The sequence below is a fragment of the Dermacentor albipictus genome, chromosome 1 (genome assembly GCF_038994185.2).
Source record: "Dermacentor albipictus isolate Rhodes 1998 colony chromosome 1, USDA_Dalb.pri_finalv2, whole genome shotgun sequence".
Lineage (NCBI taxonomy): Eukaryota > Metazoa > Arthropoda > Arachnida > Ixodida > Ixodidae > Dermacentor > Dermacentor albipictus.
The window spans coordinates 435,878,129-435,904,433 of record NC_091821.1 but is presented as its reverse complement, the minus strand read 5'-3'; the positions used below and the strand labels follow the sequence as shown (position 1 = coordinate 435,904,433).

At 48.2% G+C, this 26,305-nt stretch overlaps 2 protein-coding genes across 2 annotated transcripts; both read left to right on the top strand.

The window, feature by feature from the left end:
- The first annotated feature begins 3,518 nt into the window (after positions 1–3,518).
- Positions 3,519–5,919, top strand: LOC135907655 (beta-alanine transporter-like). The gene has a single exon (XM_065439355.2). It carries the CDS (start codon positions 3,519–3,521, stop codon positions 4,668–4,670), a length of 1,152 nt encoding a protein of 383 aa, XP_065295427.1. The 3' UTR covers positions 4,671–5,919.
- Positions 5,920–20,651: 14,732 nt separating this feature from the next.
- On the top strand, positions 20,652–22,334 carry LOC135907661 (solute carrier family 22 member 6-like). Its single transcript, XM_065439365.1, has one exon. It carries the CDS (start codon positions 20,652–20,654, stop codon positions 22,332–22,334), a length of 1,683 nt encoding a protein of 560 aa, XP_065295437.1.
- Positions 22,335–26,305: the final 3,971 nt, after the last annotated feature.

Sequence of the window (26,305 nt, the reverse complement as noted above, 5' to 3'; positions counted from 1 at the left end):
GACTGATGAAAGGCTGCCCCGAAGTGCTTCTGACGGTTAGGCTAGCTTCTTTACTCCGTAAAATGAAAAAAAAAAAGAAAAAGGAAAGGGAAAGAGAAGAAGAAAATAAAAGAAACGCATCAAAAGCTCAGAACCAACAATTGATCGTCGCGAGTAAACGCTGGATGACGAGTAATTTCCAGGTGACGCTTGATCGAGAACACTAATAACGCCAGCGGGACAAGCATTGTGGCGAAGTTCAATGCGCAGGAATAGCTTTTACTTTTTTATTGTTGTTCGGTTGACGTCATCACGCGTCACCGCGGGAGGTTTAAAAAGCTTAAGGTGAGTACGCCACGTGGTGGCATTCACGCGAACTAAACCCTTGTGTCCAGAAAAGCTGAATACGTTTGTACCAGCACTCTGTCGAATGATCACTACAGACGAGGAGAGTGGAAATCCCCGAGGCACCTACTAGAACACAAGTTTGCGTAGACATGTAGAATAAGTTGTGACTCCGATTTCTGAGTGCATAATAACCATGTTCTGTCCCGGCACGTTGCTGAAGGGAACTAAAACTGGCGTTTACATACTTTTGTGGCTCAGTGGCTATTTTTTCATACTATGCACGAGGTCGCGGGCTTGATTTCCATATGGACGCAATTTGCTGGAGGCGAAATGCGAAAGTGATCGTGTACTTACACTTAGGTGCAAGATAAAGACCTCCAGGTGGTCAAAATTATTCAGGAGTCCTCCACTACGACGTCTCTCACAGACCTGGGACGTTAACGCCCATGAATCAGTCAGTTTGAGTTGTATTTTACATTAATAAGGTGGTAAACCTTAAAGGGTCCCTGAAACGGCGTGGACAAATTTTGTGGACGCGTAGGGTACAGCTACAGTAAAACTTTGGAGCCACAATTTAGGCGAAACAACTCATATTAAAACAGCTACGGACGATTACATGTTACCCTCATTCCTAGCCATGCTTTTTCTCCTCAACTCGTTTGTCGAGTGATCGGGGCTAAGCTCCGCCTGAACTGGTTCTGCGTCATGACGTGACGTCGTGTCGGCTGCTTCGGGTCCTCTTGGAGCCAACGCGCGAAGCCTGTCAGCCTCTCCACTAGCTGCCTAGCTGGCCGTCGATCCCCCGCGACAGCTATCCAAGCAGTGTGCGTTGTGACATTCTGTCGGACCGTTCAATTGGTTACTGCTATATTAACTGTGTGTTTGTCTGGTTGAGCTATGTGCCCCCAAGGAGCTACACCAAGGAGGCTACATCAAGGAGGTCGTTCACATTTGCGTCTCCGCTCACCGGGTCATAATGAATAAAATAAATCCGGACTGCGTGGTTTCAGTCTATAGTAGTAAGTGTGGGGTTCGCTCGATTTAGAACACATGCTTTGGCGCTGCTTGGCGTTGGCCGGTGATGGTTCTCGACGTGAACAGTGGTGGCAGCGCATACTGCACAATGAAGTGCTAGTGGACCAACTCAGGGCTGTCCAGAGGGCCCGTGTGATGGCATAGGGGCTCGGCCTCTCTGCACCGACGTGGGAACGGCCCGCATCAGTCCCAGACTGATCCCTCAAGACCTAAATACAGTTCTTCATACCATACTATACCATAACATACCATACCATAGCCGGTAAAAAGCCCAGTCCGCTTGAGGTAACGTTTACCCGAATACCGGACACGCTAAAACTCTCTATTGGGGTAGTAATCCTCCGGCGTGAAGTGGCGGCCGCGAACGCGTAGATGATGGCGCCGATCGTATACCGACACAGCGATGCGCTGCAGCCACTCCGCTCGTCTGCAGCCTTGCAGAGGGACACGATGTGGCAGCTTTGCATATCGCCGATCGCTACGTTTGAAGCACCTAACCTAACAAGGGCGAACCATGGTGCTCGAGTAAAGAAAGCTCGAGACCAACACTGATTGCACGGCTCGCGTCAACAGGCCACACGTTGTAACACGAGCAGACGACACTTGCTGTGTGCCGGAAGTGCTTGAGTGCAGTGATAAATTGTCGTTGGGTACTCTCTTTCTGTTACTTTCTTTATAGAAACAAATTAGCCAGCATTCCAGCTATTGCGAACAACACTTGTTCACCATGGAGTTGGAAAAATTATCGATGACGCGACCTGGCTAGCCAATCGGAAAGCTCGTCCAATTGACGTTAGTCGGACCTTACGCATGAATTGGGATGGGACGGCTGAAAACTCAGGGGAGCGGCCCCGCTGCGATCGCCAGCGGTGCACATGTTCAAAACCTTGTAATAAATTACACGTTTTATGAGTAGTGCTTAACTGTGTCACTTAATGATAAGAAAGCCGTACTCAAATGACCATGTATATCTGTATAACATAATCAAAATCCTTTCAGGGTCCCTTTAGCTATTTTAATGTTTCTTGTTAACCTTGACGTCAGGCTGAGAAATATGTATCCAGGATGAATACGAACTTTTGGGGCTCTCTGTACATGGCTCTGCTGTACAACTTGTTTATACAAACTTTTTTTATATCCTTGTCACATTCGCCTGCAAGAGTCATCTGAGTCCTGCAAGGAATACTGGAAAGGAATACTCTAAAGGAAAGAAGAAGGAAAAATCTTCTGCCCTAATTGTTAGAGTGTCGGGCTGTTCGGCTGTGAAACGTCAGTTCGATCCCGTTCGGAAAATTTTGTTGACATTTTGAAGAGGTCCTAAACAAGGCGAGAAAGGAACCTACCATTTATATCTTTGTTTGCCTGGCACCAGGCTTCGCATGAAAAACGTATTGGACATTACCTGGTCCGTACTATCTTATCACCGACATGTCAATGCCAAGAGGGCTAGCCTTTTTCGGTGGCTTCACAGCAGCACAAAGGGGAAATTTACTCCTAGACGGTTATGGAGTTATTGCTCCCGGCTAGAAGTATCTTGTGCGTGTGATAGATTAAGTACCTCGAAACACTGTTATGTTTTGCTCTATCAGCACAAAACAGACCTAGAAGAATGAAGTCTAAGATTGTATTATTTAAGGTAAACTGTGTAAGCCCCATAGGGTGTAAAATTCATTGCCACTGAAACACAAGGTAAGCTCTGAAGAGAGTGAAACATTCTGCTTTTGAGGCAAAAACTTTTTCGCCTTTCAGGGCTTTTCCCTCAAGAGCAGCAATATCTCGTGAGTGCATTTACTTTCTTCAACGCTACGTGCCTAGTACATTTTGATGAAGAATGCAACAGGCATGTTATCGTGACGTAGCGTTCTTGATAGAAAAGTAGCGCGCCGATAGGTTAAATAAAGGAAGCTAGCACTTGATGAAGAATATTATCGACTGAAACGCCGTGAACCCCTAGTGACGTATTTTTTTTGTCATAGTTTAAATACAATACTTTTAGAGTAAGAGCGGCAACTTACCCCACGGTAGCTATTTCATTTTTTTAACTCGCAGGTACCTCGTTCATTATGGCTGATCTATGCCTCGTGCCACATGCCCTTGCCCGTGCATATTAGCTTGTGCGCACGCGGTCACAATCGAAGAAGAAGCAAGCTTCAAGGATGGCCGCACACCACGACCAACGGGCCACGACTCCACTATCTGTGCCCGGCGAATCAGCCCCGACGAAGCCAGCGCCGAAGCGGTTAGGGAATCAGGTGCCGTATGGGTGCGACGCCTACCAAATGCTACACGTATTCGACGCAGTCATCGTAGTCTACAGCTCCGGGCTGCACTACGAGAGCTTCAGGCTAACAGCTGGCGTAATGGATCACTGGTGCAGGCGGCCCGATTCCATGAACAACCTCAGCGTGGACGAGTGGAAACAGCTGGCCATACCGGTGGACGAGCGAGGCGAGCACAGCCACTGTACAATGCGCGACCCCCCGGACGGTGGCCATGCGGCTCGCATCGTGCCTTGCGCATCGTGGGAGTTCGACCTCGACCAATACGGGAACAACATCGTCTGCCACTGGAACCTCGTGTGCGACAGGCGCTGGCTCATCGACGTCGCGAGGCTCGTGTACGCGGCTGCCAGCATAGCCACGCTGCCTGTAGTCGGAGCGCTCGCGGACAGCGTCGGCCGCAAGGCGGTACTCTTCTTAACCGTACCTGTAGTCCTCATATCGGGCACCGCTAGTGCCATGCCGAACGACTTCCACTTTTTCGTGGGTGTGCGTGCCGTCGTGTCAGCCTCCACGAGTGCCCTCGTGGTACCTGTGTACGGGCTGGTTTATGAATTGTCCCCGATTGAAAAATATCGTAATTATGTAGTCATGGTCGCGATAACTGCGTTGATGCTATCACCGATCACGCTGTTTACCGCTCAACTCGTGAAGGCAGGATGGGCGACGCTGCAGCTGATACTGATGGTTCCAACGTGCCTTCTCCTGCTACTTTATTACATCATCGATGAGTCACCCAGCTGGCTTTTGGAGACAGGCAACGTCAAAGAAGCCGAGCGCATCGCTTTGCGTGCGGCAAGTATAAACAAGGTCTCCCCAGAGCACTGCCGAGATCTCATGGCAGCTCAGGCAGCGGAGATTAAGGCTCGTAGTCAGGAGGCTGGAAATAGCAGCGGTATCTGCAGCCCACGGTTCAGAGCTTGCACCATTACCATGTGTTATATGTGGGCTGCGATAAGCTACGCCTTCGACGCCTTCGTCGTTAACGACGGTTTTCCCGTCGGGGAAACCACAACCGCGTTGAGTTGAATCGTGGCCTTCAGTGTGCCCGTGGTCTCGTCGCCGTTCATTACTACCTTCGGCTACAGGAACACCGTCAGCACCCTCGCACTCGTCTTTGCCGTAACACTGACCATCCTGGCCACTGACCTACGGGAGCAGACTGCGTTGCGTCATTCGCTCGTAATTATAATGCGCGCAACTGGAACCGCCTGCTTTACGTTCTATCTCATCATATACGTCGTCGCGTACCCGGTCATGACCCGCTGCCTTAGTATCAACGTGGGTCTCGCCTTCAGCCGCTTGGGTGATACCTTGGCCCAGATGAGTCCAGCGCTGCTTGGTGGCCGCCGTACAACGTTGCAGCTTGCCATTGCTGCCGCCTTCATGTCACTTTTCGTGGTGGGCGCCGAACTTGTGCCCTGTCACATTGACGTTGGGCAGCAATGCCAATTAGCGCCCAGCAAGAGCTCCGGCCTCGTGACAAGCGAGGATAGGAAGCGCGCCATGCAAGAGACGCTGGTGCGTATGCCAAGGGAGGCCGTGAAGCACCGGGGCACCCCCATCACGAAGGACAGAGCAACATCAAGCGACTTACCAATAGGAACAGCTCCCGAAAAGACACACTAGAACTTTCTGCGCGCACATGAGATACATATCGCTTGTACACCACGGCATCGTTTCTGTGGCATCTAGGAGTTCAGAATTTTGCCACAGTGTGTCACACACTTTCGCGTTACTAGACGTTCAAATAGAGTATTTCTTGTGTATTAGCTTTGTAGAACTTTGTCTTGTTACGTTGCTGCAACTGTTTGAACTTGCAGAGACGGCCTGGTCACTTGGAATGTCTGTTTGAATGTCCCAGCCCGTTCCAGTTTTCTACGTTGTACCTCGGCCTGCCTCGCGTTCGCGACGACGCGATGCCATTGATACTGCCAGAAACCTATTTCTCCTATACTTTTTTTTATTTTGCTGAGACCTAAACGTCCACGTAAGCGAAGCGCCAGGATTTCGCGCCGTGCTGTCACTCGGTCTCTATTCGGAGAAAAGAGTGCAATGGCAAACTAAACAAGGCGCTTCGTATGGTACGACTTTGTGACACCTGTGTACGTGCACTCGTGAACGCTGTTGCCGATTGGAAGAGTGTGCGTAACCTTACTCAAAAATATTTATGACATATTTATAACCCGTAAAATGTACATGACTGTCTTGCATTTATAAGCGTGATTACCCATAAATTCTTCTTAAATCGCAGGTTTCTTTTCAAGCCCTCTCAGGATTTCTTGGCCGTTATAGGTGCTGCTGCTGCTGCAGTCCGGAAGTATTAAAAAATAAAATTCTTGGGTATTACGTGCCACCATATTATTTTTGACCACCTCGGGTTCTTCTTGCGGCTCGAGGTAGCATTTGGACCAGGAATACACCAATCTCAGCGACGAATACGTCCATCAGCAGGCATGAAGGAATAAAGGGTATATTTTACGCCATTTACGCTGGCTCCATATACGGGAGCCCACTCCATGCAGCAGCATATTAAATGTCCGAATTAACATCAGAACACGTCAGCATCTCTCACTGTACCAAAGGTCTCGTTTTAATACCTTCGTCTTCAATAGGTGACTGGCCTAGGGAATCTGATGACTGCGTCGCGGCCAACCAGAATCGGCGAATTGGTAGCAATATCCCGCCCATGATCTCGCACCATTCCGCCGTGCGCTCCGCCTCCGATGTTGTACCATCGCCCCCGCATATATAGCACCATCGGAATCCGAGGGCAAAGCTGTTCCCATGGTAGCATTCGATGTTGGTCCTTTTCACCAATTAGTTCCAGTTGTCAGGTTCAGATGGAGGGATCGTTTGTTGTCTTGTCAACAGGAGGCGTCAACGCAGCGTGGATTTCTCGATAGGCGCTGATGAATGCGTGGGTTTGCTTCTTGGTAAACGTTGAATTAATACCCATGGCCATGATGAGACCTAACACTTTAAAACGTGCAATGCACAATACACGAGCGTTATTTTTTTTGCATATCATTCACACCGAAAAATGGTCGCCGCGGCCAGGAGTCTCGTCCAATATATTTGTGTATATATATATACAAAACATTGAATGCTTAACATGTATATGTTCAGTTTGGTTCTGCGACATAAAATAAAAGCTCCCTACATAAAACCTGGACATGTTGTGTTGGCTCACGGGCATATCTAAAACACACGGATCTGGAGATAGAATGGCTCATTATATTTCAAGAATTCGTCAATTCACTTTTTCATGCGGTCATTCGGCATGTGCCACTGGGGGTGTGCCCATTCTTAGCCAAAGCTTCAGAACTGTCGCACCACAGCACAAGAGGTAAAACAGAATTCGTTAAAATGTTGCTTGCTACGTGTCGTACTTTTTTGTGCACCCGCCTGTCATCACTAATTTGTGCTTTAATTAATTAAGCTTCCCTTATCATTGATTCCAGCATGAGCCTTGGAAGTGCATTTATTTTTTACTCTTGCTGCACCAAGTACGTTAACAGTAGAAAACTGGGGCGCTATATCGTAAAACTATTCCAAACTTTTCTATTCCATTTCTGCTATTAGCCCTCCGCGATTGGTCCAAAACGTTTTTGGACCACCCCCGCTTCAGCTGTCTGTCACACGACGTCACCAAAATTGCGATACCTCTCCATCTTATATGATGTGTACACATTGATTATGCATGATTTTACCGAAAAAACAAAAGCAGGTATTTCTGATTCGACACCCTTTCGCCATTAGCCCCCGGCTATTGGTCAAAATTTTTCGGACTGCTCCCACTTCAGCTGCCTGTCACGCGACGTCACAAAACCGCGAAAACTCACCACGTCAAGGTGACGTGTACGCAATTAAGATGCATTAATATGCCGAACAAAACTGCATTTTCTTCTGAATAGCCGCAGGCTGCCCCGTTCCGAAAGGAATAAACGATGGCCGCCATCGATCGCTCAGGCGCTGGCTACTCGCACCTGCCGGAGTGCATGGGTTTATTTTCGTATAATAAAACTTCTTGCGTGGCCGTGTAACGTTTTCCAGCACTCTCGGCACGTTTGCGACCTCATTCTGCCAACACTTCTTTGCTGAGGATCAATTTTAGCGTCATTCTTTATCTTCAGTTGTATGCCACCGCGATTTTCGACCAGCTACCGTAATCTCAGAAAGCGAAAACGGACCAAACGAACACGCTGGCAGAACCCTCTTCATCCGGTTATCAATTTTCCTTGAGCGCTCCACTTGAGCGTTCTCTTCGTCTCTTGTCAGCCAATTAGGCATGAGAAGCCGCTCAGTGTAGGCAATGTTATTCGTTTTTCAAGCAAACAAAATTGACCTCCTATGAAGGAGGAGAGCGTTTGATTGGTCTGTACAGACAACCCTGCGGTTGACCACCCGGTGCTTGCGTCGGTGCTTACGCAAATTTGACGTCAGGAGATTGGGATAACAACATAGTGGAATACTTTTACGTTATAGGGCCCCTGGTCATCACCATTTCCAGTGCACCAATCATGTTGCAAGTGGAAAAGAAGACGCCTTTTTATGACTGGGCGAGTCCGCCACCCTTGGATGTGTTCGGGTGCAATGGAACTGTTGTGATGGTGTGGCGGCGAAGAAACCACGCTGGAATTTTATTTAACTAATCTGGTTTGTACATAGTTTTTTGAACGCCTTAACTGTAAAAAACAAAGGACTAAGGAAGACAGACAAGGACTCTCAATAACGACGTGCTTGTCTGTCTTCTTTAGTCCTTAGTTTTTTGTTTGCAGATATGCGGTTCTAAACTCAGCTTGGCCGAGCTGGCTGCGAGCGCTAGCACTTAGGTCACCGTGGCGCATGGCCTTACATGTTGTTAGGAGCTTTATATTAGGTGGTGCTCTTATGTAATGTCGAATGAAGCAACACTCCTTTCTGTGGCTCAAATGGTTTATCTAAGTATCGGGTGGCCATAGACGTCCCTATTCTTGATTTTGGTTTCCGTCTTTTTGTCAATGTGAGTGTTTCAGCCTGAGGGTGTTATCTAAAACTACACGGGCAAGGCTTTTTTGCTAAATCTTTGGACAGCATTTATTCCCTCTCACAACCTACCTTTGCAGCTTTTGGGAAACAATGGAAAGCTGTCGCAGGGATGAGGGCTCTGCAGTTCTAAGGATTTCATTATTTGAAGGCAGTTCTGTTGAATTGTTATTACACTGTTACTTTCAAGTCATTTGATTTGCCCCTTTCATTACCAAATTTTTCCTGCTTTTTCTTTGTCGAAACTAAATGCATTTTTTTCTATTATCACTCGAATCTTGGTCGATCCCACATTGTGGGTAGCGCCATCAGCAAACGGAAAATAAATACTGCCGCACCTGTCTTTTGAAGGCCACTTACACAGCGGTGATGCGCCTGCGTAATTTGCTTGGGCCCGAAGCTGCTGAAGCTGACGTGAATTCTACGCCCTCATACATGCCTGATACACAGACTGCGATTAGGCGTCGCCTTCACGCGCAAATATTTGCACATTATTGGAAGGACAGACTCTCCGGACTGTTCAGTGTGTGGCGCTGTAGAGACTATAGAACATGTGCTCGTGGTGTGCCCTGAGTATGCGCGAGAAAGACTGACATTGGCAGATACATTGAGACATTTACACAATGGACCACTGTCGGAGGACCTCTTGCTAGGCGCGTGGCCACAGAGTTGGCAGACGACAGAGACAATGCGTGCACTTTCACGTTTCCTAGGTGACATGGGCCTGGACTCACGCCTGTGATACCAGTTGTGTAATGTGTCATTCACCTCGTTCTTCCCATTATCCAGGCACGTACCCAGGGGGGGGGGGTGCCGGGGGAGCCCGGGTCCCCCCCGAAATCAAGTGGCATACCCCCCCCCCCTCCCCACCCACGCCACCACTCCTCACACATTCAGAAAGCGCCGCCAGATTAATGTTGAGACTTGGCAGCTGTTCATCGGTCAGCCTTATGCTGCCTTTTCCACTCCTTTTAGATGGCGGTAGTTATCGGCACCTCTTGTAAGGTGAAGGACAGTTTTCTCATAGATTCCGCACCCGCGCGATCAACTCGAGATGCTTTCAGTTGTCACCATCTATTCAACCGTCACGCGCATAGCTGTTGCTTTTGTTAGTTCAACCTTCTTTGTTTAGGCTGATCCTGGGACCAGGATAGGGATGCGGCTGTTACACAGCTGGTCTGTATTCTCATGGAACAAGTTGTGGCCGGAGAAAACGCCAATTGCGTTTAACTTTTCCCTTTGCTTCATTATTTCCTTGAGTTATGGCTCGCCGCGACGCTGGCAGATGCCCGGAACCATATACACGTGATATGGGTTAGATAAGGTGGGAAATAAAATGATGTGAAAGAGCGTCCATCATGAAACCCTGCAATAAAGCTTAAACCCATAAGCAAGATGACTGTCGCCCGTTACCTCGTCTGTTTTTCCTTAATTGTATAGCACTTTTCCTGCAAAATTGGAAACTGGAAACAAAAATCGCAAGGAGTTGAGAAATTAAGCGATCTACAAAGGGAGAGAGCCAACGCAACAAACAAACTGCAAGCAAAATTGAATAATAAAAATGTTAACCGTTGTTTATGCGAATATTTATGGATCAACATCTTTTTGTTTAAAAAGGAAGTAGAGAAAACGCCGCCGGAAGTGGAGAATAATTACTGAATGCTTCTACAGTTATCGGTCGAACCGCCTCACGTAGCCACTTCTCTGCTGTGCTTATGTGGGTGTTTTTCTAACCTTTCTCTGTGAGCGCAGTACGTCTAGAATCGCAGAGTCCTGCGCTCTACGTGGTTGTATGGGACTGGCGGCCGCACAGCGTTACGCAATTCGCGGAACTGTCAAAACTGATAAACAAGGCGAAAATAACTGATATTTGAAACTATAACATGAGAAACACTGAAGAAGCTGTATAAAAATGAACGCAGCCAGAAATCAGTAAAAAAGAAACCTGGCGTAGGACAAACCATGATGTATGCACTAAAAGATAAGAGGGATAATATCATAAGCAATCTCGAAGATACAGTAAAAGCAGCGGAAAAATTCTAAGCTGACCTGTATACAGTACCCAGAGGAGTCACGATACCTCACTTTGAAACAGTAATGAACAGGATACAGAAACTCCTATAACTAGCGATGAGGTCAGAAGGGCCCTGCAAGACATGAAACTGTGAAGAGCGGGAGGAGAAGGTGGGATAACAGTCCATTTAATCAAAGATGGAGGAGACATAATGTTTGGAAAACTGGCGGCTATTTATACGAAGTGTATATCGACTGTGAGGGTCCCAGAAAACTGGAAGAATGCAGACAATATACTAATCCACAAGAAAGGAGACGTTAAAGAATTGAAAAATTATAGGACCATTAGCTTGCTCCCAGTATTATATAAGATATTTACCAAAATAATATCCAATAGAATAAGGGCAACACTGGATTTTGTCAACCAAGGCAACAGGCTGGCTTCAAGAAGAGATACCTTACAATGGATCACATCCATGTCATCAATCAGGTTATCGCGAAATCTGCAGAGTACAATAAGCCTCTCTATGTGGTTTATATAGATTACGAAAATGCATTTGATTCAGTAGAGATACCAGCAGTCTAGAGGCACTACGTAATCAAGGACTACAGAACGCTTACGTAAAGAGCTTGAAAAATATTGCTACATGCGTGTGGTATTTCTTTGAACGAGGTGCGTGGGCGCCATCACTCCAGAAAAGAGGGGGAAGAACGAACTGGGCTCGCGTTGTGAATCTGACTGGTCAGCGCTGCATCCGTTGTTGTAAATATAATCTGTAAATAGTTTCTCGTCCTACTGGCTCGTCCTTCGCGTAAGAATATATAGAGAGGTTCTACAGCTACCTTAATTCTACACAAGAAAACCAGGGAGATACCTATAGGGAAATGGGCCAGACAGGGAGACACAATTTCTCCAAAGCTATTCACTGCGTGCTTAGAAGAATTCAAGCTATTAAACTGGGAAGGCTTAGGAGTAAAGATCGACGACAAATATCTCAGCAACCTTCGGTTTGCCGATGACATTGTTCTAATCAACAACAATGCAGACGAGTTACAACAAATGATTGGAGACCTTAACAGAGAGAGTGTAAGAGTAGGGTTGAATATTAATATGCAGAAGATGACTATAATGATAAATAGCGGGGCAAAGGAACAAGAGATCAGGGTTGCCAGTCGGCCACTAGAGACTGTGAAGGAGTACGTTTACCTAGGTCAATTAATCACAGGGAACCCTGATCATGAGAAGGAAATTCACAGAAGAATACAAATAGGTTGGATCGCATAGGGCAGACATTGCCAGCTCCTGACTGGTAGCTTACCATTATTATTGAAAAGTAAGGTGTGCAATCAGTGCATTTTGCCAGTGCTGGCATATGGGGCAGAGACTTGAGAATGAGTTAAGAACCGCGCAAAGAGCGATCGAACGAAGATTGCTAGGCATAACGTTAAAAGAGAGAAAGAGAGCGGTCTGGATCAGAGAGCGGTCCGGATCAGAGAGCGGTCCGGATCAGAGAGCGAACGGGTATAGACGATATTCTAATTGACATCAAGAGGACAAAATGTAGCTGGGCAGGTCATGTAATGCGCCGGTTAGATAACCGTAGCACCATTACGGTTACAGAATGTGTACCAAGAGAAGGAAAACGCAATCGAGGACGACAAAACACTAAGTGCAGCAATGAAATTAGGAAATTCGCGGGCGCTAGTTGGAATCGGTTTGCGCAGGACAGGGGTAAATGGAGATCGCAGGGAGAGGCCTTCGTCCTGCAGTGGACAAAAAACAGGATGATGATGATAATGATGATGCTGATGATGGTGGTGGTGGTGGTGGTGGTGGTGGAGGTGGTGCCCCCCCCCCCCCCGAAAAAAAATCCTGGGTACGTGCCTGCCATTATCATCCTCCATTGTGACCCTTTTTCTTCCCCTCTTGCCCTTCCCTTACGTAGAGTAGCAGGCCAGATGCTCCATTATCCGGCCGACCTCTCTACATTTTCCAATCATTAAAATACTTCTTCTTCTGACATGGCTTCTTCACGTCGCCTCATCAACACCCGTCGCGGTGGCTTAGCGGCTATGGTAACACGCCGCAAAGCACGCAGTCGCGGGATCAAATCCCGGCTGCGGCGGCCGCATTTCGACGGGGGCGAAATGCGATAACGCCCGCGTCCCATGCATGGGGGCACGTTACTGATTCCCTGGCGGTCAAAATTAACCCGGAGTCCTCCACTACGGCGCGCCTCGTAATCAACTCGTGGTTTCTGCACCCGAAACTCCAGAATTCAATTCAGCTTATCAACACTGGCGACACCGGCGCGCTTCACGCTGCTGCCAGAGGACTGTTTACAGCTCAGCGATCAAAAGGGTCCCGCAGAATTCGCAAGAGTCCGAGAACTCAGTAAAGAACGCTGATGAACACGCACACCGGCGTTCGTACTGAAATGATGGTAACACATATTGAACTCGTACGCGGTTTACTACACAGATCTCAAGTCAAATTCCAAGCGTAGAGGCGATCTTCGACTTGTGGTGCGCCTTTGCCTTGACCGCCTTAGCTGCTGCCTCGCTGGCCTCTTTCCGCGTCAAGCTGAGGAAGATCTGCTCCAGCGACGTGTCCGTGATGAAGAAGTCGTGCAGCTTGAAGCGCTTCTTCACCCGAGCCATGTTCGTGAACATTTCGCTCCACAGCATTTGCACGCGAGACTTTCGAAACTCGAGCAGGCCCTGCACGAGTGACCAGTGTGTAGCACCGCAACAGCGGTGCCGTTATTACACAAGAAAGACAGGCAAGTCAACCGCGGTTGACACCGAAATAAGACAGGGATCTATGAGCCGCATTAGTAGACCATGTGCTGTGTTGTCCCATGTTTTTCCATGTCAGCTGTAAGAGAGGGAAGAGAGGTTATACCGCCAGAATATTTTTCTTCTTTGATGTCAACCGCTGTTGAGACACCTCGACGTCACTTCTGTCACCTTAACGAGTTTTATTACGATATCACTCTTGCATAAAGGGTTTTACTTAACGTTTACATTACTTTCTTCATATTTATAACACCGACATTGGCCAACAGTTGTTGTTGAGTAACGCTACCCTTTAAAAAGCTCGTTGGTGCTTCATTCCGAAATTCTTTCGCTAATTACGCCTTAATTATTACGACTCGGTAGATAACATTACCCTAATTTGGGGCGTATTATTAGGTACAAGCTTCATTTTGACATTTTTGGCGATTTATCTTTATGTCGGGACTTTGGCCTCTGAATGTGAAGTCACCGCGCATTCAGCGCCATAATTGCTTACGAATTTCTCGGAACGTAAACGCCTTGGAAGGGTCATAAAGTTAAGCTACCCTCAAATTCTATTGTCTTTAATTTAGTACATACAAGTATATTAACTACCTATAGGTTAACCCTAAATATATGAAGTAATATGAACTATAAATACATAACGCAATGGCTAAATTTAAAATGGTAATTAAAAATATTTTGTCAATGCAGTACTTGCGTAGTTAGCATAGCGCTTTTGGCCTATCAAATGAAAATCCTGCAGGTGTGTGTGAACGCTGAGGAACGCGCCATGCGGCAACCGGACTCCTCTCTCACGCTTCTTTCTGGGCACACTGCGCGATCTAGTGGCACTGCCGAGATGTCTGTGCGTGGCCCCGAGATGCGAAGCATGGATCGCCGGTGACTGCGAACGCTGAGGATTGTTCTTTCGCTTGTCGCACAGCCAGTGACACATACACTGAGCGACCCACGTTGGCGAGAGGTTCGTTGTACAAATATGTACACATTGCCGCTTATATACTCAGTGACCCAATTTGGTCCGATAGACAGTCTTGAACTTTGTTCCCTCAACACAGCAACCCGATGCGCTACCGATTCCACCACGGTGACCGTGCAGGCAGGAAAAGGAATTCGATACGTATATACATAGATGTCGATAGTTCGCCTCCCGAAAGTGCGTGAAGCCCCCTGAGAATGGTAATGCATCAAAATATTGCGGTATTCCAGGTAGATCTTTGTTGTTGAGAAGTATGGATTAAGGACGAGAATTTTCGTATTTAGTGTGTATGTGGTGTTTGAAGAAAATGCGTGCTTTTTTATTCAGTTGGGAAGATAGCATTTCAGCCTGGGGGTTATACATCAAGAATGTAGCTAAGGCGTTGGCATGCAGTGACAGGAACACCGTAGCGAGTACGCTTTCAACCAGTAGCTATGGAAGATTTTGTACCAGCACTCTGTCGAATGATCACTACAGACGAGGAAAGTGAAAAAACCCGAGGCAACAACTAGAACACAAGTTTGTGTAGACACCTAGAATAAGTTGTGACTCCGATTTCTGAGTGCATGATAACCACGTTCGGTCCCGGCATGTTACTGAAGCTAACTAAAACTGGTATTCGCCTACCGTGGTGGTTCAGTGGCAATTTCTCGTACTTTGCACGAGGTCACGGGCTTGATTTCCCGATGGACACAATTTGCTGGAGGCGAAATGCGAAAGGGATCGTGTACTTACACTTAGGTGCAAGATAAAGACCCCCAGGCGGTCAAAATTATTCAGGAGTCCTCCAATACGACGTCTCTTACAGACCTGGATCGTTAACACCCGTGAATCGGTCAATTAGAGTTGTATTTTACATTAGTAAGGTGGTTTACCCTTAAAGGGTCCCTGAAACGGTATGGACATTTTTTGTGGATGCTTAGGGCACATGTACAGTAAAACTTTAGAGCCACAATTTAGGCAAAACATCTTATATTAGAAGAGCTACGGACGATTACATGTTACCCTCCTTCGTTGCCATGCTTTTTCTCCTCAACCCGTTCGTCGAATAACCGGGGCTAAGCTCCGCCTTCACCGGTTCTGCGTCATGACGTGACGTCGTATCGGCTGCTTCCGGTCGTCTTGGAGCCAACGCGCGAAGCCTGTCAACCTCTCCACTAGCTGCCTCGCTGGCCGTCAATCCCCCGTGACCGCTATCCAAGCAGTGTGCGCTGTGGCGTTCTGTCGGAACGTTCACTTGGTTACTGCTATATTAGCTGTGTGTTTTTCTCGTTGAGCTATGTGCCACCAGGTGGCTACACCGTGGAGGCCGTTCACGTTTACGCCTACACTCATCCAGTAAGAAGCCCGGTCCGCTTAAGCTAACGTTTACCCAAATACTGGACACGCGAAAACTCTCTATTTGGGTAGTAATCCTCTCGAGTGAAGTGACAGCTGCGAACGCGTAGATGATGGCGCCGATCGTATACCGACAGAGCGATGCGCTGCAGCCAGTCCGCTGATCTGCTGCCTTGCAGAGGGACACGATGTGGCAGCTTGGCATATCGCCGATCGCTACGTTTTCAACCGCTAACGTAACAAGGGCGAACCGTGGTACTCAAGTAAAGAAAGCTCGAGACCAAGACTGATCGCAGAGCTCGCGTCAACAGGCAGCACGCTTTAACACGAGCAGACGACACATGCTGTGTGCCGGAAGTGCTTGAGAGTAGGGATAGATTGTCGTTGTGTACTCTCTTTCTGCTACTTTCTTTATAGAAACAAATTAGCCAGCATTCTAACTATTGCGAACAACACTTTTTCATCATGAATTTGGAAAAATTATCAATGACGCGACCTGGCTAGCCAAGCGGAAAGCTCGTCCAATTGACGTCAATCGGACCGAACGCGCCGCTTGGGGTGCGACGGCTGAAAACACAGGGGAGCGGCACCGCTGCAATCGGTAGCAATGCACATGCCTAAAACCTTGTAATAAATTACACGCTTTACGCGGAGCACCTTCATGTATCACTTAATGATACGAAAGTGCTACCCCAACGACCATGTGCGTCTGTAAGCAATTATCTAAATCATTTCAGGGTCCCTTTAGATATATCTAAAGGGAAGCTGAAACGGTTTTCAATTTCCATGAATTGCTTGGGTTGGGAAGAACAGACCTGTTAATTTACGGTTCTGAAAATTTTGTTGTATTGTCAATATAAGGGGCAGAAATCGCTTTCTATATGCGCCCCCCCCCCCCCCGGGACACGCCCCCATCGCTTCCCGGAGCGCCGGGTGAGAAGGCAGCCGGATGAGAGAACTGGCGAGAGTGACGTCATCCCCTGGGACCGTACTGCCGGACCGGTGGGCTGACATGTGCTGGCATGTTTCTTTCCATCCAGCGCTTTACTAAACGACTCTACGAGAGATCTGCCGCCGCTCACGTTTGTTTTCATTTGCGATTTTCGTGAACTGTGTTTCCTTTCTGTGCTGCGTGAGTGCCTACAGCCAAGGGCGCCCAACGTGCCCTTGTTCTGTGCAGCATTCAGCTGTGCGAACACAGGCGGGCGAGACGATGTGGTGTTTCACATGTTCCCGAAGGACAAGAAACTTGCAGCGCAGTGGGTTCGTGCGGTGTGGAGAGATAATTTATTGCCGACGAAATCAACTGTGCTGTGTTCGGACCATTACCGCGACAGCGATTATCATCGGAGCTTGACAACGATGCGGGCAATGGGTATTCCAATTAAATGGGCGCGACTGGAGGCCGGCGTCGTTCTGTCTATATTCTACAAGACAAACACCTCGCCACTTCCAAGAGCAGCCTTCGCAAAGAGGAGAAAGGGTGAGGTAAGGGTTTTAATGTGCACACGGGCAATTTCTTAAACGGATGATCACCTGAGTGTTGAACAAACGGCCTTACAGTGGCCTATGACGAAGCGAGGTGGATGCACAGCCGGGAATATGCACATGCGTGCAAAGTGCTTGCCGTTTTCAGCCTGTTTGTCCACTGCGCTTTCTCACGGAACACTGTACTACGGCTGTTTGTTCGGCGCTGTTTTTGGTGCGGTGAAATAACTGGCCAAGGGTACGCTTGCGCATTGAGTGATATTTGCTATTCGTCCAACCACGCGGTGCCCGCAGGTGTAGCTGTTCAGCATTCGTGTTCAAATCGCACGACATAAGGCATTACGGTAATATTTTCATGCTCGCGTTAGAGTAGTTGAACTCGTCGTGTGAAAACTTCGTTCATAGATTTCACACTCACAGCATGCTACCAGCAGCGAAATGCCGCAATAACGAGCGTCGGCACAGCCGCGCCCATGGCAAGGCGAACGGTCTCAAATAATGAAGTAACGTTGTGAGGTATTGAACTTCTCAGTGTTCGACGTGGTCTAGCCCAATACAAGCATCGCTGCTGGACAAAAAAAGTTTTCTTGCGTTTAACAATTCATGCCCTCCCCCCCCCCCCCCCATATGCCTCCACCACGCCTCACGACACTACCAACCTTCTGGCGCCGTACCCAGCTTACTGGTGCATATTTAACGCAATTAATACATTATTTAGCCATGAAATTACAGACGCCAAATATTTCACATTACTTAATCACTAGACAACTAATCCAAAATATAAATTACTGACAAAGTATTTCAATTACTGTAAGTAATCCAACTGTTGTCATGTTGGCTGATATGCATGATATGCTGAAGTTCATGACATCCATGCCTCTCACTCTTTCAGGTTAAAAGCAGAGCACCTTGAGAACCGAGCCCCTGATGAACCTGTTCCACTACCATCACCAATCGAAGAGTTTGAAGCAGCCAGTGTGATACAGGCAGATAATGTTGAAGAGTTTGAAGTAGGCAAACGCGGCACTTATGTTCGCGATCGTGTGTCAACACGCAAAAACCACGGAACTTTAGACAAGCAGCGGCAAGGTGCATGACATCGCGGAACTGCACCCGTGTTTACAATCTAATGAGATGTTAGTGCTTCGGCATGCTTCCAGCAGCATGTTCCCAGTGACACTTAAGCGCGTTTTTTCTCCCCTCTTTGGAACGTGCAGCTACACGAAAAGACATATGTACCAGCTAAGATTTCCAACACGCGAGAAGGTGCACACATCGCTCTCGCTGTTGGCACACCCAACATCGTTGTTGAGCCCGTTGCCGCCATCGTTTTCTGTATCGGCTGTCGGTTCGAACATGTACGACGAAAATACAAGCTCTCTGTGACAGCGAGAACGTTCCATAATGCTTACAACTCAGCTGTGAAGCCAGAACAGAACAACATGCTACGCTCTGAAACGGCGGCGCCATCCGGCGATCCCCGTGAATGACGTCAAAGCGGTCCCGACCAATCACGGGCAACAGCGGCGTTCGCGCGATGCCCTGAGGCGCTGGTGGGCGTTTCCTTGCAAAAAACAGCCGCTTGCGTTTGTTTTCGCCCTTTTTAAACGAGATATTCGTATTCAGTGGACTCAAAATTGTAGAATGCCACAGGGAACTCATTTTTTTCGAAAAAAGTTTCAGCTTTCCTGTTAACCTTGACCTCAGCCTGAGAAAGATGTATCAAGGATGAATACGAACTTTTGCGGCTCGCTCTACATGGCTCTGTTGCTGTGCTGGTTGATTGTGCTCAACTTTTTTTATCTGCTTGTACTCGCCTGCAAGAGTCATGAGTTCTGCAAGGAATACTATAAAGGAGGGAAGAAAAAATCGTCTGCCTTGATTGTTAGAGTGTCGGGCTGTTGGGCTGCGAAACATCAGTTAGATCCCATTCGGACAATTTTTTGTCATTTTGCAGAGGCCCTAAACGAGGCAAGACGGGAGCCTACCATTTATATCTTAGTTTGCCTGGCACCAGGCTTCGCATTAAAAACGCATTGGGCATTACCCGGTCCGTATACTCTCCTTTGACCGACAAGCCAATGCCAAGAGGGCTAACACTTTTTCGGTGGCTTCCCTGCAGCACAAAATGAAATTTACTCCTTAAAAGGACACTAAAGTGAAAAATGATTTCCTCTGCATAAGTAAATTACCGTTCTACAACAACAAAAACAACACTTACAATGTTAACACGTTTGGTAAGCCAGAAAAGCGCAACAACGAAATACGGGTGGCGACGCCTACTTTAGTTCCCGCACCTTGGGGCAGTGACGTCACGGATTTTGATGGCATCTTCTAGGGCCTACAAATTATCTATGGCGGTACAGATTGACTACATTGTGCTCAAAAGGTACAAAATATTAAACATGGCAAGTTTCGGGAACCTTCATTCAGCCAACGCGGCCCAAACGCGAAAACATACTTTTGTATCCCTGACGTCATGCTGACATACCGGCGCTGGGTTTCCGGCGCGAAATTCAAATACTGATTCCTGGACCTTCATTTTCTCATCTAACAACCAAACTATACTTTTTAAATGACTGCCTGCAGGGTTCCCAAATAATGCTTCATTAGTCTAAACTGATTTATTGTATCGTTTTACTGTCCCTTTAAGCTCGCGGATTATGGAGTTGTCGCACTCGATTAGAAGTATCTTGTGCATATGATGAATTAGGAACCTAGAAAAACTGTGATGTTTTCCTTCATCAACACAAAACAGTTCTAGAAGAACACAGTGTAAGACTGTATTATTTAAAATACATTGTCTAAGCCCAATAGGCTGTGAAATTCGTTGCCACTGAAACACAAGGTAAGTTCTGAAGAGTGTGAAACTTTCTGCCTTTGAGGCAAAAAATTGTTCACCTTTCAGAATTTTTTTCTTAAGCGTAGCAATACCTATTGAATGCGTTTACATTCGTCAACGCTGCTTGCCTAGTGCTTTTTGATCAAGAATGCAACGCGCCGACCGTCACATATCGCTATCGTGACATATCGCTATCGTGACATAGCGTTATTGATAGAAAAGTAGCGCGCCGATAGGTTAAATAAATGAAGTTTACGCGTGATGAAGATTATTATCGAGTGGAACGCCGTATAGCGATGTAAGTTTATTGTAGTGTAAATGCAATCATATTGAAGTAAGAGCGGCAATTGACTTAGCCCACAGTAGCTTTCTCATTTCTTAAAGTGCATGTACCCGGTTCATTTCGGCTGATCCATGGCATGTGCCACACGGCCTTGCTCGTGCATATTAGCTTGCGCGCACGCGGTCACAATAGAAGAAGAAGCAAGCTTCAATGATGGCCGCACGCCACGACCGACGGGCCATGACTCCACAGTCTGTGCACGGCGAATCAGCCCTGGCGAAGCCAGCGCTGAAGCGGTTAGGGAATCAGGAGCCGTATGGCTACGGCGCCTACCAAATGCTACACATATTCGGCACAGTCATCGCACTCTACAACTACGGGCTGCACTACGAGAGCTTCAGGATAACAGCTGGCGTAATGGATCACTGGTGCAGGCGGCCCGATTCCATGAAGAACCTCAGCGTGGACGAGTGGAAACAGCTGGCCATACCGGTGGACGAGAAAGGCGAGCACAGCCACTGTACAATGCGCGATCCCCCGGACGGTGGCCATGCGGCTCGCATCGTGCCTTGCGCATCGTGGGAGTTCGACCTCGACCAATACGGCAACAACATCGTCAGCCACTGGAACCTCGTGTGCGACAGGCGCTGGCTCATCGACGTCGCGAGGCTCGTGTACGCGGCTGCCAGCATAGCCACGCTGCCTGCAGTCGGAGCGCTCGCGGATAGCGTCGGCCGCAAGGTGGTACTCTTCTTCACCGTACCCGTAGTCCTCATATCGGGCGCCGCTAGTGCGATGCCGAATGACTTCCAGTTCTTCGTGGGTGTGCGTGCCGTCGTGTCAGTCTCCACGAGTGCCCCCGTGGTACCTGTGTACGGGCTGAATTATGAAGTGTCGCCGATTGAAAAATATCCTGATTACATAATCATGATCGCGCTATCTGCGTTGATGCTACCACCGATCACGCTGTTTACCGCTCAACTCATGGCGGCAGGATGGGCGACGCTACAGCTGATACTGATGGTTCCAACGTGCCTTCTCCTGCTACTTTATTACATCGTCGATGAGTCACCCAGCTGGCTTTTGGAGACCGGCCACGTCAAAGAAGCTGAGCGCATCGCTTTGCGTGCGGCAAGTATAAACAAGGTCTCCCCAGAGCACTGCCGAGATCTCATGGCAGCTCAGGCAGCGGAGATTAAGGCTCGTAGTCGGGAGGCTGGAAATAGCAGCGGTATCTGCAGCCCACAGTTCAGAGCTTGCACCATTACCATGTGCTATATGTGGGCTGCGATAAGCTACGCCTTCGACGCCTTCGTCGTTAACGACGGTTTTCCCGTCGGGGAAACCACAACCGCGTTGAGTTGCATCGTGGCCTTCAGTGTGCCCGTGGTCTCGTCGCCGTTCATTACTACCTTCGGCTACAGGAACACCGTTAGCACCTCCGCACTCGTCTTTGCCGTAACACTGACCATCCTGGCCACTGACCTACGGGAGCAGACTGCGTTGCGTGATTCGCTCGTAATTATAATGCGCGCAACTGGAACCGCCTGCTTTACGTTCTATCTCATCATATACGTCGTCGCGTACCCGGTCATGACCCGCTGCCTTAGTATCTCTGTGGGTCTCGCCTTCAGCCGCTTGGGTGATACCTTGGCCCAGATGAGTCCAGCGCTGCTTGGTGGCCGCCGTACAACGTTGCAGCTTGCCATTGCTGCCGCCTTCATGTCACTTTTCGTGGTGGGCGCCGAACTTGTGCCCTGCCACATTGACGTTAGGCAGCAATACCAATTAGCGCCCAGCAAGAGCTCCGGCCTCGCGACAAGCGAGGATAGGAAGCGCGCCATGCAAGAGACACTGGTGCGTATGCCAAGGGAGGCCGTGAAGCACCGGGGCACCCCCATCACGAAGGACAGAGCAACATAAAGCGACTTACCAATAGGAACAGCTCCCGAAAAGACATACTAGAACTTTCTGCGCGGACATGAGATACATATTGCTTGTACACCACGGCATTGTTTCTGTGGCATCTAGGAGTTCAGAATTTTGCCACAGTTTGTCACACGTTCGCGTTACTAGATGTTCAGTTAGAGTATTTCTTGTGTATTAGCTTTGTAGAACTTTGTCTTGTTACGTTGCTGCAACGGTTTGAACTTGCAGAGACGGCCTGGTCACTTGGAGTGTCTGTTTGAATGTCCCAGCCCGTTCCAGTTTTCTACGTTGTACCTCGGCCTGCCTCGCGTTAGCGACGACGCGATTCCATTGATACTGCCAGAAACTTTTTTCTCCGATACTTTTTTAAATTTTTCTTAGATCTAAATGTCCACGTAAACGAAGCGCCAGGATTTCGCGCCGTGCTCTCATTCGGTCTCTATTCGGAGACAAGAGTGCTATGGCAAACTGAACAAGACGCTTCGTATTGTACAACTTTGTGGCACCTGTGTACGTGCACTCGTCAACGTTGTTGCCGATTGGAAGAGTATGCGTAACCTTACTCAAAAATATTTATGACGTATTTATAACACGTAGAATATACATGACTGCCTTGCAACTGCCAGCGTGATTACCCATAAATTCTTCTTAAAGCGCAGCTTTCTTTTCAAGCCCTCTCAGGATTTCTTGGCCGTTATAGGTGCTTCTGTTGCTGCAGTCCGGAAGTATTAAAAAAATTCTTGGGTACTACGTGCCACCTTATTTTCTTCGCCGGGTTATTGTTGCGGATCGAGGTGGCGTTTGGACCAGGAATACACCAAGCCCAGCGACGAATACGTCCATCAGCAGGCATGAAGGAAAAAGGGTTTATTTTAGCTCATTTACGCTGGCTCCAGATACGGGAGCCCACTCCATGCAGGAGCATATTAAGCGTCCGAGTTCGCATCAGAACACATCAGCGCCTCTCACTGTACAAAAGGTCTTCGTTTTAATACCTTCGTCTTCCCTAGGTGACTGGAGTAGGGAATCTGATGACTGCGTCGTGGTCGACCAGAATCGTCGAATCGGTAGCAATATCCCGCCAATGATATCGCACCATTCCGCCGAGCTCCGCCTCCGATGTTGTACCTTCGCCCCCGCATATTTAGCAACATCGGAATCCGAGGGTGAAGCTGATCCCACGGTAGCATTCGATGTTGGTCCTTTTCACCAATTAGCTCAGGTTGTCAGGGTCCGATGGAAGGATCGTTTGTTGACCTGTCAACAGGCGGCGTTAACGCTGCGTGGATTTCTCGATAGGCGCTGATGAATGCGTGGGTTTGCTTCGTGGTAAAAGTTGAATTAATACCCATGGCCATGATGAGACGTAACACTTTATAACGTGCAATGCACGATACACGAGCGTTATTTGTTTGTTTTGCATATCATTCACATCGAAAAATGGTCGCCGCGGCCAGGAGTCTCGTCCAATATCTATATATATATTTATATATATATATATATATATATATATATATATATATATATATATACACACAAAACATTGAATGCTTAACAGGTATGTTCAGTTCAGTTCTGCGTGGTAAAATAAAAGCTCCCTACATAAAACCTGGACATGTAATGTTGGCTCACGGGCATATCTAAAACACACGGATCTAGTGATAGAATGGCTAATTATATTTCAAGAATTCTTCAATTAACTTTTTTTCATGCGGTCATTCGGCTTATGCCACTGCGGGTGTGCCCATTCTTAGCCAATGCTTCAGAACTCTCCCATTCCAGCACAAGAAGTAAAGCAGGATCCGTTAAAATGTTGCTTGCTATGTGTCGTACTGTTTTGTGCACACGCCTGTCATCACTAAATTGTACTTTACTTAAGCTTCCCTTATCATTGATTCCAGCATGATCATTGGAAGTGCATGTATTTTTTACACTTGCTGCACCAAGTATGTTAACTATAGGAAACTGGGGCGCTATTACGTAAAAGTATTCCAAACTTTTCTATTCCATTTCTGCTATTAGCCCTCCGCGATTGGTCAAAAACGTTTTTGGACCACCCTCACTTCAGCTGTCTGTCACGTGACTGTTATATCGTGTATATTAAATCAGTACGACAGGAATGGAGACATTACTCATCCTCTGCGTTTATTCTATCCTCCTTTTCCTCTCCCTTGGGCGGCTCCAAGCGCGCGCCTTCTCATGGCGCTGCGGTAGGCAGTGACACCTTATATAACATATCCCCTCGTGAGAGAGAGAGAACGAAACCTTTATTTGAATCAGTGACTTGTCACTCAAGGTGGGAGGGTCCCTTATTCCAGGAACCCTCTGGCTTGGATCGCCCTCCGGGCCCGGGCGACGAGTTCGCGCTGGTCGACCAGGTCAGGCTTGGAGATCGCAGCCTCCCACCTTTCAGCGAGGAGGTTTGGGTCTGCGTCCGCTGGGGCTACTAGTTGTGCCGCTGTGGTAGTATCTCGGGTTTTCTTGCATTGCGGTAGGAGGTGCGCCAGGCTGTCTGGCACGTTGCAGTGTGGACAGGTGTAGCTGTATAGCGTCGGGTGGAAATGATGCAGTAAGCTTCCATGGGTAAAGGTATTGCTCTGGAGTCGCCTGTAGTCAGTGCCTTCGTTTCTCGTTAGTTTAGGATGTGGTGGAGGGTATACTCTGCGTCCAAGGCGATAGTGCCGCAGTAGTGCTTGATAAGTTAGCGGTATTGTTGCCGTTTCCTCCGCTGATTTGGGTGGGTGGGACAAGCCTAGAATCTCGTGCGGGGAGGCCCGGTAGACGCTTGCACGGGCCGCGGTGAGTGCCGCTTCATTCCCCTCGAGTCCCTCGTGTCCCGGAACCCACATGATGCAGGTGTAGGGGGGAGGAGTGTCGCCACGTTTCAGTATCTTGATCGCTTTTGTTGAGATCCTGCCCTTTATGTAGTTACGTGCCGCTGTTTGAGAGTCGGTGAAAACCACTATGGCATGCTCGCTTGTATGGGTGGCGAGTGCTATAGCGGCCTCCTCAGGTGTGTCGGCTCGTTTGGCGAGAATGGTCGCCAACGCCAGTGTCGTACCCTTGTGTTCTGTGACGCTGATGGCGAAGGCATTTCGGCCCGGATACTTGGCTGCATCCACGTAGAGCGCCTGCGGGTTGTTATGGTGCTTGCGTCTGATGGCGTTTACTCTGGCGAGCCGTCTGCCTCGATGGTGTTCTGGATGCATGTTTCGAGGTATCTGAAGAACTGCAGCGATGCAGCGATGGCGTAGAGGTAGAACACCCGCTTCGCGTGCAAGAGGTCCGTGGTTCGAATCCCGGTGCCGGCAATTTTTCACCGGTTTAAAAAAAAATCCGCGTGTTGATAAAATTGCATAAACAGGCCTGGAGTGTGGCCTGATCCCGGTGACCAGAACCGGTAACGCACTCCCTCACCAGAGCAGGATTGGCCACCCTGGTGCAGTACATGGCCACAACCTCCTATATGAACAACACAATCAAACCCCGGCCCTCAGTCCCCAGCAGCTGCGAAGCAACTGACCACGGCGGCGGTCAGACCTGCGACGCTGCAGAGGGTGCTAAGAATCACTGGCTCCGGACAGGCCGCCATTGGAATATGAACCTGGCAACGTTTAACGCTAGAACGTTATTTAGTGAGGCGCGTCTAGCAGTGCTATTGGAGGAATTAGAGGGCAGTAAATGGGATATAATAGGGCTCAGTGAAGTTAGGAGGCCAAAAGAAGCATATACAGTGCTAAAAAGCGGGCACGTCCTATGCTACCGGGGCTTAGCAGAGAGAAGGGAACTAGGCGTCGGATTCCTGATTAATAAGAATATAGCTGGTAACATACAGGAATTCTATAGCATTAACGAGAGGGTGGCAGGTCTTGTTGTGAAACTTAATAAGAGATACAAAATGAAAATTGTACAGGTCTACGCCCCTACATCCAGTCATGATGACCAGGAAGTCGAACGCTTCTATG